The 13,117-nt window shown below is 38.7% G+C and overlaps 1 protein-coding gene across 2 annotated transcripts in view; it reads right to left on the bottom strand.

Moving 5' to 3' along the window:
* Positions 1–369: 369 nt before the first annotated feature.
* The window catches only part of LOC140741743 (uncharacterized), a 141,304-nt gene continuing 128,556 nt past the window's right edge, over positions 370–13,117 (bottom strand). For both annotated transcript variants that reach the window (XM_073072092.1, XM_073072090.1), the window contains one exon: positions 370–1,360. In XM_073072092.1, the coding sequence (XP_072928193.1) occupies positions 1,280–1,360 (81 nt within the window). In that variant the 3' untranslated portion in view covers positions 370–1,279. The remainder of the gene's footprint in view (positions 1,361–13,117) is intronic.

Below are 13,117 nucleotides of genomic sequence, written 5' to 3'. Positions count from 1 at the left end.
GATATTTGCTTTCCAAATTTTCTTCAAATTTGAAAACATTTGAATAGAAATTCTTTGAAGCTCAAGAAAAATACATTTGTAAAGATGTCTGAATTGCACTGATATTGTCTAGAAATTCTGTTGCAAGCACAGATTTGTACGTCAAATTCAACATGGTAGTTGTATGCAAAATATCAAAATCAATTTGGGAAAGATTAAGGGATTTACGTGAAATATGATTGCAGACATTAAAAGAAACACAAATCAATAGATACATTTGATCATATAAATTAACATGTCTTTTAAATGTAACCCTTTAGGGGATTTGAAGCTTCAATAATTGAAGAGAAAAAAAATGAAAAAGCAAATTTGCAACCAAAGAGAATCCAATTATCATTTTGCACAAACACATTTTTAATGTGGCTATTAGGACATATAATTATAGAAAAGTCAACATAAAATCTATGACAAAACATTTTAATATAAAGTCAGGTGGAAGAACAAGCAGTGTAAATAGAGGTAATATTTTTAATAAAGAAATATAAATTCCACTCTTCTCATTATTTAAATAGTATACAGCTCAGAAACTGTTCATTTATATGTTAACTATATTTCAATTATAAATTATTGCAGATTTCATATGAAAAATAAAGTCCTTGTATATTTGCCAATTGTTAACATATGGATACAGAACATGTATAACTGCAACTGACACGGCAAATCTTATTGAAAGATTTTTGTTCAAGATTTTATTTATTTGGTATATGTAAGCTCCGTTGTTTCAAAAATATATATTTCACTTCAATTCACCAAGAAAACATTTTTCTTCCAATTGATTTTGTGATACTGCACAAAAACCAAAGTACTCTAGCAAAATTCTTGATCTGCTCTTCAAATTAAAGCATGCCTGTGAAGCACCTGTTCAATTGATACCCAAATAAAACAACTCAACAATTACATTCTGTTTGAGAAAAATAATACTTAAACCATTAAGTTACTCAAAGAGTTTTATTGAACATATGATATGTGAATATATATGGGACAGTTTTGGGTTGAAACAAAATTATATACTAGGTTTAAGAAATACTAACTCATGCAGAGGGTATAACAAAATACAAAAGCTATACTATATATCTCACAACTTTAACTGCCATTGTAATTATTATTGAACAATATCAGAGGAGGATGAACTATTTTACAAACTTGGGTTGGTGATTGCTGGTTTTATACACATTAAGCATGCCTGCAATTTAAGGTCTCTCAATTCCATTTTCATCTATCTTCAGTCACCTGAAAGTAGTCAAGACTTCTGCTGATTGTCAAGATATTCACGTAGCTTGTCTTCTGTCAATGTAAGTCGCTGTTCCAGGATTGTCACTGTCTGAAGAATAAAATTGAAAGAAAAAATATTGTTTATTTGAGGTCAAGGGACATGAAGCACAAAAAGGCTGCTATATGTTGTTTGCTGTGAGCTTCTAGTATTAATATCCATTATATACAAAACATCCAATAGACAATTATGCTTACAACAGCAATGTAGTTACAGATCAGGATCAATTTTATTTAAATTACTTGTTTTTTTTCCTTACAGTCTCTCAGTTAAAGTACAAGTTTCATGTTACAATTCTTTGATGTTTTATCAGTTGCAGAGTGAAAATGATTTGATGCAAACTATCTATAACTAAATGGCAAATACAGAAATTGATTCAAATCCTTTATCTGCTCCCTTCTACATTGCTACCTCCAACATAACCAAATTCTGGACAGACAAGAGTATTTCTACTCTCTTTCTGCCCACAATTCAGATACCATAACTCAAATATTTTTTCATTTATGACCTCCAACATCTGGTAGCATGTGATAACACTAAACAGATCACAGTAAAGAAGTTTCCTTTATAGTCCCTTGAGGTTGGGGCCCACATGGGACAAAAACATTTGCAGAGGAGTACAAGAAGCTTCTACCTCTTTACAGCAATGTACACTGAACTTTATTCTGTAATATTTCAAGTACAATTACACTATTGATTAAATCTTTTCATAAGAAATCAAAAGCTTAGAAATAGAAACATAGAAAACCTATAGCACAATACAGGCCCTTCAGCCCACAATACTGTGCCAAAAAAGTACTTACTTTAGAAATTACCTAGGGTTATCCATAGCCCTCTATTTTTCTAAGCTCCATGTACCTATCCAAGCGTCTCTTAAAAGACCTTACCACATCCGTCTCCACCGCCTTTGCCAGCAGCCCATTCCACTCACTCACCACCTTCTGCATAAAAGAGCTTACCGCTGACATCTTCTCTGTATGTACTTCCAAGCATCTTAAAACTGTGCCCTCTCGTGCTAGCCATTTCAGCCCTGGGAAGAAAGCCTCTGACTATCCACACGATCAATGCCTCTCATCATCTTATACACCCCTCTCAGGTCACATCTCATCCTCTGCTGCTCCAAGGAGAAAAGGCCAAGTTCACTCAAACTGTTTTCACAAGGCTTGTTCCCCAATCCAAGCAACATCCTTGTAAATCTCCTCTGCACCCTTTCTATGGTTTCCACATCCTTCCTGTAGTGAAGTGACCAGAACTGAGCACAGTACTCCAAGTGGGGTCTAACCAGGGTCCTATATAGCTGTAACATTCTCTCAGCTCTTAAATTCAATCCGATAGTTGATGAAGGCCAATCCACCGTATGCCTTCTTAACCACAGAGTTAACCTGCGCAGCAGCTTTGAATACCGGTACTAACAGTCATATTAAACAATCACTTCCAATGATTTACTTAGTTCTTTCTTCTTTATGTGAATAAATGCACAAGAATCTTGAGCTGGTGCATTAACGTCTAAGACAAATTCAAAATCAAGGTATGCATATCACATTTTACAGTTCACACTTGATAGGAAGACCTGCTCTTATATACCTTCCTCAAACATAATGGTCACAGAGCACATTAAGGTCAATAAAGTTCAAGTTTAATTATCATTCAATAATACATGGATATAGCCAACGTAACAGCATTCCTCCAGGGCCAAGGTGTAAAACATATTACCAACAGCGCATAGCACATATAATTAACATAGCAGAAAAACATTGCCACAAAAAAAATATAGCTGAGTCTCCGAGTGACATGGCCTCTAGATTGATGATACATGGGATGTTGTCCTGGTCTAGCTTGTTCTTCCATCAAGCAAACACTCAGGGCAGTACTGACAGGAGGGGCCAGCCCCCAACCCAGTAAGGATTCCAGTGTGCCCACAGAATCCTCTGTTCTCTCCCACATCTTCTCAGCATCTCCTCTCCTGCGTGTCTTAACAGATGACCCCAGCAGTATGAGGGTCTTGTCCGTGCAACAACTGAGGCCACAGAGCTCCCCCGCCATCGGTCTCTCCAATGAACTAGTAAACCAGACTTGCAGTATACTACATTAGCAATGTCCAACAGGGTCTTGTGATCACAAGAACAATGCCCAGGACAAGCACTCACACTGCCTCGGCACGGCAACAATACACAAGCCAGGCAACAACACAACAACATGTCCAACACTATCACTATCGAGCAAATTGCTTATAGGATAGTCCTGTAATCATAAAAAGACATAAAGGATGAACAATTACACCTTTGGTTGGTCCTGGAGTGGCTGCTGCATCCAAATGCGCTGCTACCTTACGAAAAAAGAAATAGTACTTTTGAAGTGGTTAAAGTGCACCAAGACAATGTGCTTGAGAGTACTTTTAAGAATAAAATACAATTTCCAGTGAATTTACCAGGCAAGTGGACATAATACATCTAAACTAATTATCTTGAATTTTGCTTTAAACTGTGTCCATGCAAGATGAAGCAGATGGCACAAGTTAGCAAAGCAGGTGCTGCTGAACCTGAAAGCGGAAAATTAAAATAAAGACATGAGGAGATATACATGGGAAAGAGAGAATTTAGATAAGAGGATGGATGGTGCATCCACCTAATATTGTCATTTCACAAACACAACAGATGAGCAATCCAAATTAGAGTGTTGTCCTATAAGATGGAAAAAAACTAATTTGCAAATCCGCAAATCAAATTAGCATTTAACGCTAAGGCATATCATAAAAAGTATGATCTGGCACTGATACATGAAAATAGAATTTCATATTGATGTCAAGTTGGTAAGTGAAAACCATCTACATTCTCTCAAAATCTGCTGTCCACTGAAAACCTACAAATACACATCATCAATAGTATCATCGGCATAATAAGATGGACCAATAAAAACTTATGGACAGCATGTCATCCTCCTCTGGGCCTTCTGGAGTTAATATCAAATTTTCCAAATTCAAATAATTTATTTTTAAAGTTTGCATCAAAACTGGCCACTTTTGCTGTTAGTTATCCATATGTGGTATTAGCTCATTTTTGCTCTCTCCATTAATACAACCCGACTTGTCAGATGTGTACTATTAATTGCAACACACCTTTGTCTGTACTCTCACTTGCTAACTGCCCATTTGACTGGAGGACTTTTACAACTTATTCCTATATCTTCCCTGGCCTCACCCTATCACTGATGCTGTATTCTCTTTATCCTCTCTCTCCTTCTCTTTAAGTTCAGGCTTTTTTTTTGTTTCTCTTTCCCTTTTCTGATGAACGGTTTCATCCCAAAATGCTAAAGCTCAAAGCAAATTTTATTATCAGAGTACATATATGTCACCACACACACAACCCTGAGATGCTTTTTCCTGTAGGCATACTCAGCAAATCTATAGAATTGTAACTATAAACAAGATCAATGAAAAATCAAGTAGAACACAGAAGACAACAAACTGTGCAAATGCAAATATAAATAAATAGCAGCAAAGAGAGCACGAAATAACAAGATAAAGTGTCCTTAAAGTGAGATAATTTGTTGTGGGAACATCTCAGTAGATTAGTGTAGTTATTCCCTATTGTTTAATAGCCTTAAAATTGAAGGGTATTAACTGTTCTTGAACCTGGTGGTGTGAGCCCTGAGGCACTTGTACCTTCTACCTGATGGTAGCAGCGAATAAAGAATAAGGCCTGGGTGGTGAGGATCTTGGATGATCTTTTCTACAACAGCATTTCATAATAGATGTGCTTAATGATTGGGAGAATTTACCTGTGAAGTACTGGACCGAATCCACTAACTTTTGTCAGATTTCCCATTCAAAGGCATTGGTGTTCCCTTACCAGGCTGCAATGACACTTTCCACTACACATCTTACAGAAGTTTGTTAGTTTCTGATGCCATGCCGTATCTCCACAGACTCCCAAGCAATTAGAGGTGTTGTCGTGCTTTCTTTGTAATTACATTTATATGTTGGGTCCAGGACAGGTCGTCTGAGACAGTAACACCCAGGAATTTAATGTTACTGACCCTCTCCACCTTGATCCTCCAATGAGGACTGGCTCATGGACCTTGGGTTTCCCTCTCCTGAAGTTTACTATCAGTTCCTTGGGCTTGCTGACATTGAGTGAGAGGTTGCTGTTGTGACACCACTTAGCCAAACTTTTAATCTCGCTTCTGTATGCTGATCCAACAGCACCTTTGGAACTGCCCACAACAGTGATGTCATCAGCAAACTTGAATATGGTTTTGGAGCTGTACTCAGTCACACAATCAAAGGTGTAAAGCAAGTAGAACAGGGGGCAGCGCATACAGCCCTGTGGTGCACCTATGCTAAGAGAGATTGTGGAGGGGATGTTTTTAACAATCTGAACTGACTGGGATCTGAAAGCGAGGTAATCCAGGATCCAAATGCACAAGGGGGTATTGAGGCCCAGGTCTTGCAGCTTACTGATTAGTTTTGTGGGGGATAATGGTAGTAAATGCTGAGCTGTTATCGATAAAGAGTATCCTGATGAATATATCTATGCTGTACAGATGTTCCAGGGTTGTCTGAAGAGCCAATGAAATGGCACCTGCTGTAGACCTGTTGTTGTGGTAGGCAAATTGGAGCAAATCCAAGTCGCCAGTCAGAAAAGAGCCGAAACGTTTCATCACCAGCCCCTCAAAACACATTATCATTGTGGATACAAGTGCAATTGCATAATAGACATTAAGGCAGGTTACCATATTCTTCTTGGGCATCAGTACAATTGAAACCTGCTTGAAGCTGGTCGGTACCACACATTGCCTAAGCTTGGGGTTGAAGATATCCATGAACACACACACCAGTGGTCAGCACAGGACTTCAGTACTCGGTAAAGTACTCCATCCAGACTGGATGCTTTCCTTGGATTCACCCTCTTAAAGGCAGCCAGCATGTCATCTTCAGACCAAAGGATCATCAGGAGATGCGGGAGTGCACAATGGTTCCTCCATGTTCTGACTGTTAAAGCGAGCATAGAAGGCATTGAGCTCATCTGGAAGTAAAGCATTTGATGCTTGATTTAATTTTGTACGAGGTTATGGCATTCAAACCCTGTCACAGCTGTCGAGCATCCCCTGTTGATTCCAGTCTAGGTTGGAATCTCCACTTTGCCTGTGACGACACTTCTGGAGATTATACCTACACTTTTTGCAGCATTCTTGATCTCCAGCCTTGAATGCCCCTTAGCAAATTTCAGATTTCATGGTACATCCAGGGCTTCTGATTAGAGAATACCCTGAAGACTCTCATTGGAGACACATTCATCTACAGCTGTTTTAATAAAATCTGTTACAACACTGGTGTAGTCATTCAAATCCTTAGATGGGTGCTTGAACAGGATCTAGTCCACTGACTCAAAGCAATCCTGGAATCGTTCCTCTGCCTCCCACCACTACCTCTTATTGTCTTATCTCTGGAGCCTTGCTTTTTAGGCTCTGTCTGTTTGCAGGTAGTAGGAGGACAGTCAAATGGACCAATTTGCTAAAGTGTGGTCGAGACAAGGAATGACTGGCATTCCTCATCATAGTGTAGCATTGGTTTGTGTGTGTGTGTTGCGAGGGTTTTCTTCAAACAGGGTTGCTTGAAGTCACCAACTATAATTTGAAATGCGTCAGGATGGGCTGTTTCTTGTCTACAGATGACATTGTGTAGTGCTATTAAGTGCTTTTTACAGTCGGCTGCTGGAGGTATATAAACTGCGGTCAGGATGACAGAGAACTGCCGAGACAAACAGAATAGTCGGCATTTGACTGATAGATGTTCCAAGTCTGGATAACACGAGTTTGACATAACCGCCACATCAGTACACCAAAAAGAAATGACCAAAAAGCACACACCGCCATCCTTTTCCTTTCCAGAGTTTGCGGTTTGATCTAGCCTGAAAATCGTAAATCCTTCAAACCCAATTGCTGTGTCCAGCATGTCTTCTGATAGCCAAGTCTCAATCCAACAAACAATTCAGATCTGACTCATCTACCTTTGATACAGGGGCCTTGCCCTCAGGTTATCAGTTTTATTTTCTAGTAACTGCACATTCGCTAGCAAGATGCTGGGTAGAAGAGGCCTCATTCCTCTGCATTTCAGCATGACTTAGTTCCTGGCTCTCCCTCCGAGCTTCCAACCATGGCGATTATCCTTAAAGGCACTGTGTTCTTTAGTTGATCGTGAAATTTGAAGATCATTGATGTAATTTCAAAGTCCATTGTCAAGAGAACATTTACATGCCGCAGATTGCAACGAAAGTAATTCAAGAGAAGTATACTTAAGTGGAAATCTGGAACAATTTTCTGCAGCCCACTGGTTACTGAAAATCGCCAGCACCATCTTGATCCTTCAGGACTATTTATTCCCATCCATAGATGCTGCCTGACCTGTTGAGCTCCTCCAACACATTGTGTCGATTTCTGTGAATATTTACTGTCAAAGATTAACCACTTTATCATCACTGGATTGACTCATAACATAGAACAATGATACTTGCTGGATACTAAATTTGAGCTAGGGCTCAACAGGTTTGAGACAGAGGCATGGCAGTGAAAAAGTGACAAGGTACAGAATTTTTGATGAAGATAATAATGGAACTATTTGTCATAATAATTCTGGAGGAAAATTAGAGCATGCATGTACACAATTAAAGTGAAGAAATACTGCAGATGATTCCTTCGCATTCCTACTTTGAAATCTAAACATCAAATTATTATGATTCTTAAAAAAACAGAAAATAATAATGTTTTATTAAGATGCAAATATTTAACAATGGGCCATAATTACAGTTTAATTACCTCTCTGTCCTTATCAAAGAAAGATCCTTCATATAAAATAAAAGTTTACCATATTTCAATTCTCATCTTAATCTCATGTGCATAAACAATGTTTGTTCTGCTTTGTGGAAAATGTTTTAAGTTAAGTTTAGATAAAATTTTCTGTCCTTAAGAATTCTGCAAAGTGACTGCTGCTAAATCAGAGTGATGATATTCATATGGCTTAGCATAAGGCAACACTTACATATGAAGCCTGACTATAACTTAAATCAATGTTACAAAGTTTGCGATATCTTTATGGGAACTTTCTTCAAGATTACTTGAAAATAATTTTCTTCGAGATTAGCTGTTAATGTTTTCTACAAGACAATTAATTCATGCTTCCTATGCATAATACTTTGGAAGTCCATGTTGTGCATCGCTGATAAATGACTTTGCACAATGCAAATAAAGAGGCAAAAGATTGATTACATGTCCTCCTTAGTAATATTAAAAGATATTCCTACTGGGAATTTGTACAAGGAAGCTGAAATGATAGCGGTTGACAGTAACAAGTTGTCCATGCCCAAGTGCTATTGCTTACAAAACAACAAGTTTAAGTAACAGGACAGCAGCATGTAAAGACTAAATTGCTATTGGCTGGGAGGGAAAAAGTTAGTCTAAAGAGCAGATAAGTGACTTAAATAGAGATAGAATTTTATCACCTTGTTGCAGCCCCCAAATATTGATATAATTGAAATATTCCAAGGACTAACAGATTGAAATCACAATAAATACAGAAGAAAAGTTTATTCACCGAATATCTTCACAGTTTGGACAGATTTGTGTAAATGGAAAAGCAGTATCCGGAGCCTTGGACTACTAAATTGTCAGGGAACTCATGGGAACTTATCAGGTAAAGTTGAGTAAAGGAACACATTTGTTTGTGTTTGTAAATATGTATCTCATTCCAGACCAGTGCTCCAACACTTCATGCTGTCAAGGAAAATATGCATTGTTTGAAACTGTTCATAATAGCATAGTATGTACATGTAGCCATGCATGTCCCAAAACCCTTTGAGGTTGTAATGAGAAAATATGTATTAACAAAATCTACAGCTCAAATAAAACTTACTCCAAAAAGTTTTGTTCTTCATTGAAAAGACTGGAAGCAGATGGGCCCTGAAAGATGCACCTCCAACTCTAGCTGTCAGAATACCTCACTGTTACACTGTGTGACTCTTAATTTTAAATCCATTACAGATTCATTTTCTAGGCAGAAAATCACATCTAACTTTGCATCATTTTGCAATAAATTTTATGAGGAAAATAAACCAAACAGATTGTTCATTGTGTTCCTGCAGCTAAAAGTTCTGTTTTCAGTGGCATGTCAATAAAATAAACAAAGTAAGAAGCGATCTTCTGAACATTAAAACTCATTAAAGAAGGTGATTTCTGAAGGTAGCTCCAAGCTAGTGCCACTTTGAGAGATAACGTTATTAGGGAGATAGAGCCAAAGTGACTAATTAAAATAATATAGCAAATAGGAACAGGAATAACAAATAAGGCTCCACAAGCCTGTTCTGCTATTCAATAATACTACATCTCTTAATTCTCTCCATGTCTGAAGACCTGTCAAACTCTCTTTTGAACATATTCAGCAATTGAGCTTACATAGTTTTCTTGGATAGGTATGATGGAGAGCATTCGGTAAACACACTGCTTACACACACACTGCCTTGTCATTTTGCTGTTGTTGCGCTGAGTGTCTTTAATTGTCTTCCTCAGTATATTCTCATAATGGGTCCTAAACCAAGCTGATGTACTTGGGTTGGCTTTCTGGTGCTGTTCCAACCATACACAGTGGAACATTCTATTTCTTCAGTAATGGAGATGTGTAAGGGGGTATATATTGTTTTTATACTGTATTTAAGGGAGATAGTTCTACTTATTTTGTAATATGACTGTAACTATATTGTGGGGTGCATTACAATCTAATTCATGTGTAGGTTTGTTAACTTTGTGGGTAATTAATGATAGTATGTCTTAGTGCTGAATAAAAAGGAGCTCATTGGCCTTAGTGAGAGAGAGAGATATGGGCTGCCAGAAGTTCACAATGGACAAGAATATATGCGGAGCTAGCATGTTTTCTGGTAGATATCTTTTTGTAAATATTGGCAGTTTTCCCTATTTTCATTAATTTTAGTAAGTTTGATTCTTGATGCACCAAATAAACACCCTTGCACTGAAGTGCTAAGTAACTCCAGTCATTTTTACTTTGGTAAACGTATCTAACAAGAAGGAATTCTAAAAACTCACTACCTCTGGATCTTCCCATCTGTCTTGAAGTGCAACCCTTACTCTGAAATTGTGATCCTGGATTTCAGAAAACCCAGACCAGGAGCTTCCTGTTTCAACATTATCTCTCATTCTTCTAAACTCAATAATGTAAGCTCATTCTGCTTAACGTCACACTATTTGACAAAATAACCATCCCAGGAGTCAATCTGATAAACACACACAAAATGCTGGAGGAACTTAGCTGATCTGGCAGCATCTACAAAAAGGAATAAAGAGTCGATATTTCAGGTTCAGATTTTTCAATGGGACTGGAAGGGATGGGGAAGAAGCTAGAATAAAGTGGTGGGGAGAGAGGCAGGACCATAAGCTAGGAGTGCAGTTAAGATTCATTCTGATGAATCTTCACTGCCCTCCCTCAACACAACTTATTTAGATACAGTGCCTATAAAAGTATTCCCCCCCCCCCTTTATTGTTTTACAACATTGATTTAGTGGATTTAGTTTGGCTTTTTTGACACTGATCAACAGAAAGGAACTCTTTCGTGTCAAAGTGAAAACAGATCTCTATGAAGTGATCTAAATGAATTGCAAATATAAAACACAAAATAACTGTTTGCATAAGTATTCACCTCCTTTTAATATGGCTCCCCAAATCAGCACTGGTGCAGCCAATTGGTTTTAGAAGTCACATAATTAATTAAATGGAGATCTATTTTTGGAGACCTGTGTGCAATCAAGGTGTTTCAATAGATTGTAAAATACACCTGTATCTGGAAGGTCCAACTCCTGGTGAGTCAGTATCCTGGCAAAAACTACACCACAAAGACAAACGAACACTCCAAGCAACTCTGCATAAAGGTTATTGAAAAGCACAAGTTAGGAGATGGATACAAGAAAATTTCCAAGTCACTGAATATCCCTTGGAGTACAGTTATGCTAATCATCAAGAAATGGAAAGAGTGTGGCACAGCTGTAAATCTGCCCAGAGCAGTCCATCCTCAAAAACTGAGTGACCATGCAAGAAGGGGACCAGTGAGGGAGGCCACAAAGACACCTATGAGGACTGTGGAGGAGTTACAAGCTTCAGCGGCTGAGATGGGAGCAGCTGCGCATACAAAAACTGTTGCTCAGGTGCTTCACCAGTCACAGCTTTATGGGAGAAGGGCAAAGAGAAAGCCACTGCTGAAAAAACCCACATGAAATCTCCAGCTAAAGTTCACCAGAAGGCATGTGGGAAACTTTGAAGTCAGCTGGAAGAAGGTTCTATGGTCTGATGAAATAAAAATTGAGCTTTTGGCCATCAGACTAAACGCTATGTTTGGTGTAAGCCAACCACTACACATTATCAAAAAACACACTATCCCTACCGTGAAGCATAACGGTGGCTGCCTTGTGCTGTGGGGATGCTTCACTGCAGCAAGCTCTGCCTCCTCTGGGAGAATTACAAACCGTTACTGTTGCCATGCTGCTAATGAGAGACTTGTTGTTCCGCCATATTATGACTCCTGTAAGACTTATGGCTCCGGAGAGGGTTGTTTACTTGGTATCATTCTGTTCATTAAAATTCCTCAGTGGACAGCCGGAGTGGGCTGGTTTGATGGACTAAGCCATTCAAAACTGATTGACACCTGAGTAGGGATAAAAGTGAGGTCTGGGGAGACACCCCTCAGACACACCAGGAGACACACTAGTGAGCACTGCTTAAGTGTTGGAACCCACGAGAAGGTGTGGGGCATCAGAGACCGAACGAAGGATCGGTCAATTTTAACTCACAGTGTTTATGGCGAGGCCGGTGGGGGCTTGTGTGTGTGTCCACCCTTGCCTTCGTGACGAGTCCACCATAGAAGAACGGTCTAGCTAAAGGCGAGAGGGGTCATACCTGAATGGCTACAACAACACATCGACGGATCAAGAATGTAAAGGAAGGTTTGACTGACTGTAGCTGTCACTGTTTGCTCGCCCTCTCTCCCTCTCTCTCCCTCCAACGGTTACAACAAAAGAACCAACAACTACCTCAGCCTACATGAACTGAACTGAACTTTATACTTTCCCATGATAATTCATTATCCCCTAGACAACGATAGAGCTTGTTTATTATTATTATTATACCCACACTTTTAGGTTTAGTATTGCTAACGTGTATTATCTGTATATTTGCATTGTTGATATTGATTTGTATATTTTACTAATAAACACTGTTTTGAAAATAGTACCAGACTCCAACGGATACTTCTATCTTTGCTGGTAAGACACCCAGTTACGGGGTACGTAACTGCCTTGTGAAGGCAGTGGGTAAAATGAATGCAGCAAAATATAGGGAAATCCTGGAGGAAAACCTAATGGAGTTTGCAAGAGAACTGCGACTTGGGAGACATTTGTTTCTCAGCAAGACAATGACCCCAAGTATAAAGACAAAGCTACACAGGAATAGCTTAAAAACAACAATGTTAATGTCCTGGAGAGGCCAAGTCAATCCAACTGAGAATTTGTGACTGCACTTGAAAAGGGCTGTTCATTCACAATCCCCATGCAATCCGACAGGGCTTGAGCAGTTTTGTAAAGAAGAATAAGGAAACATTTAAGTATCCAGATGTGCAAAGCTGATAGAGACCTATCCACACAGACTCAAGGCTGTAAGCTGATAGAGACCTATCCACACAGACTCAAGGCACCTTTGCTGCCAAAGGTGTATCTACGAAATACTTACTTAAAGGGGGTGAATACTTATGCAAGCAA

This window comes from Hemitrygon akajei, chromosome 19, assembly GCF_048418815.1.
Source record: "Hemitrygon akajei chromosome 19, sHemAka1.3, whole genome shotgun sequence".
Lineage (NCBI taxonomy): Eukaryota > Metazoa > Chordata > Chondrichthyes > Myliobatiformes > Dasyatidae > Hemitrygon > Hemitrygon akajei.
Note: the sequence above shows the minus strand (reverse complement) of the source record. Positions and strands in the feature narration are given on the sequence as shown.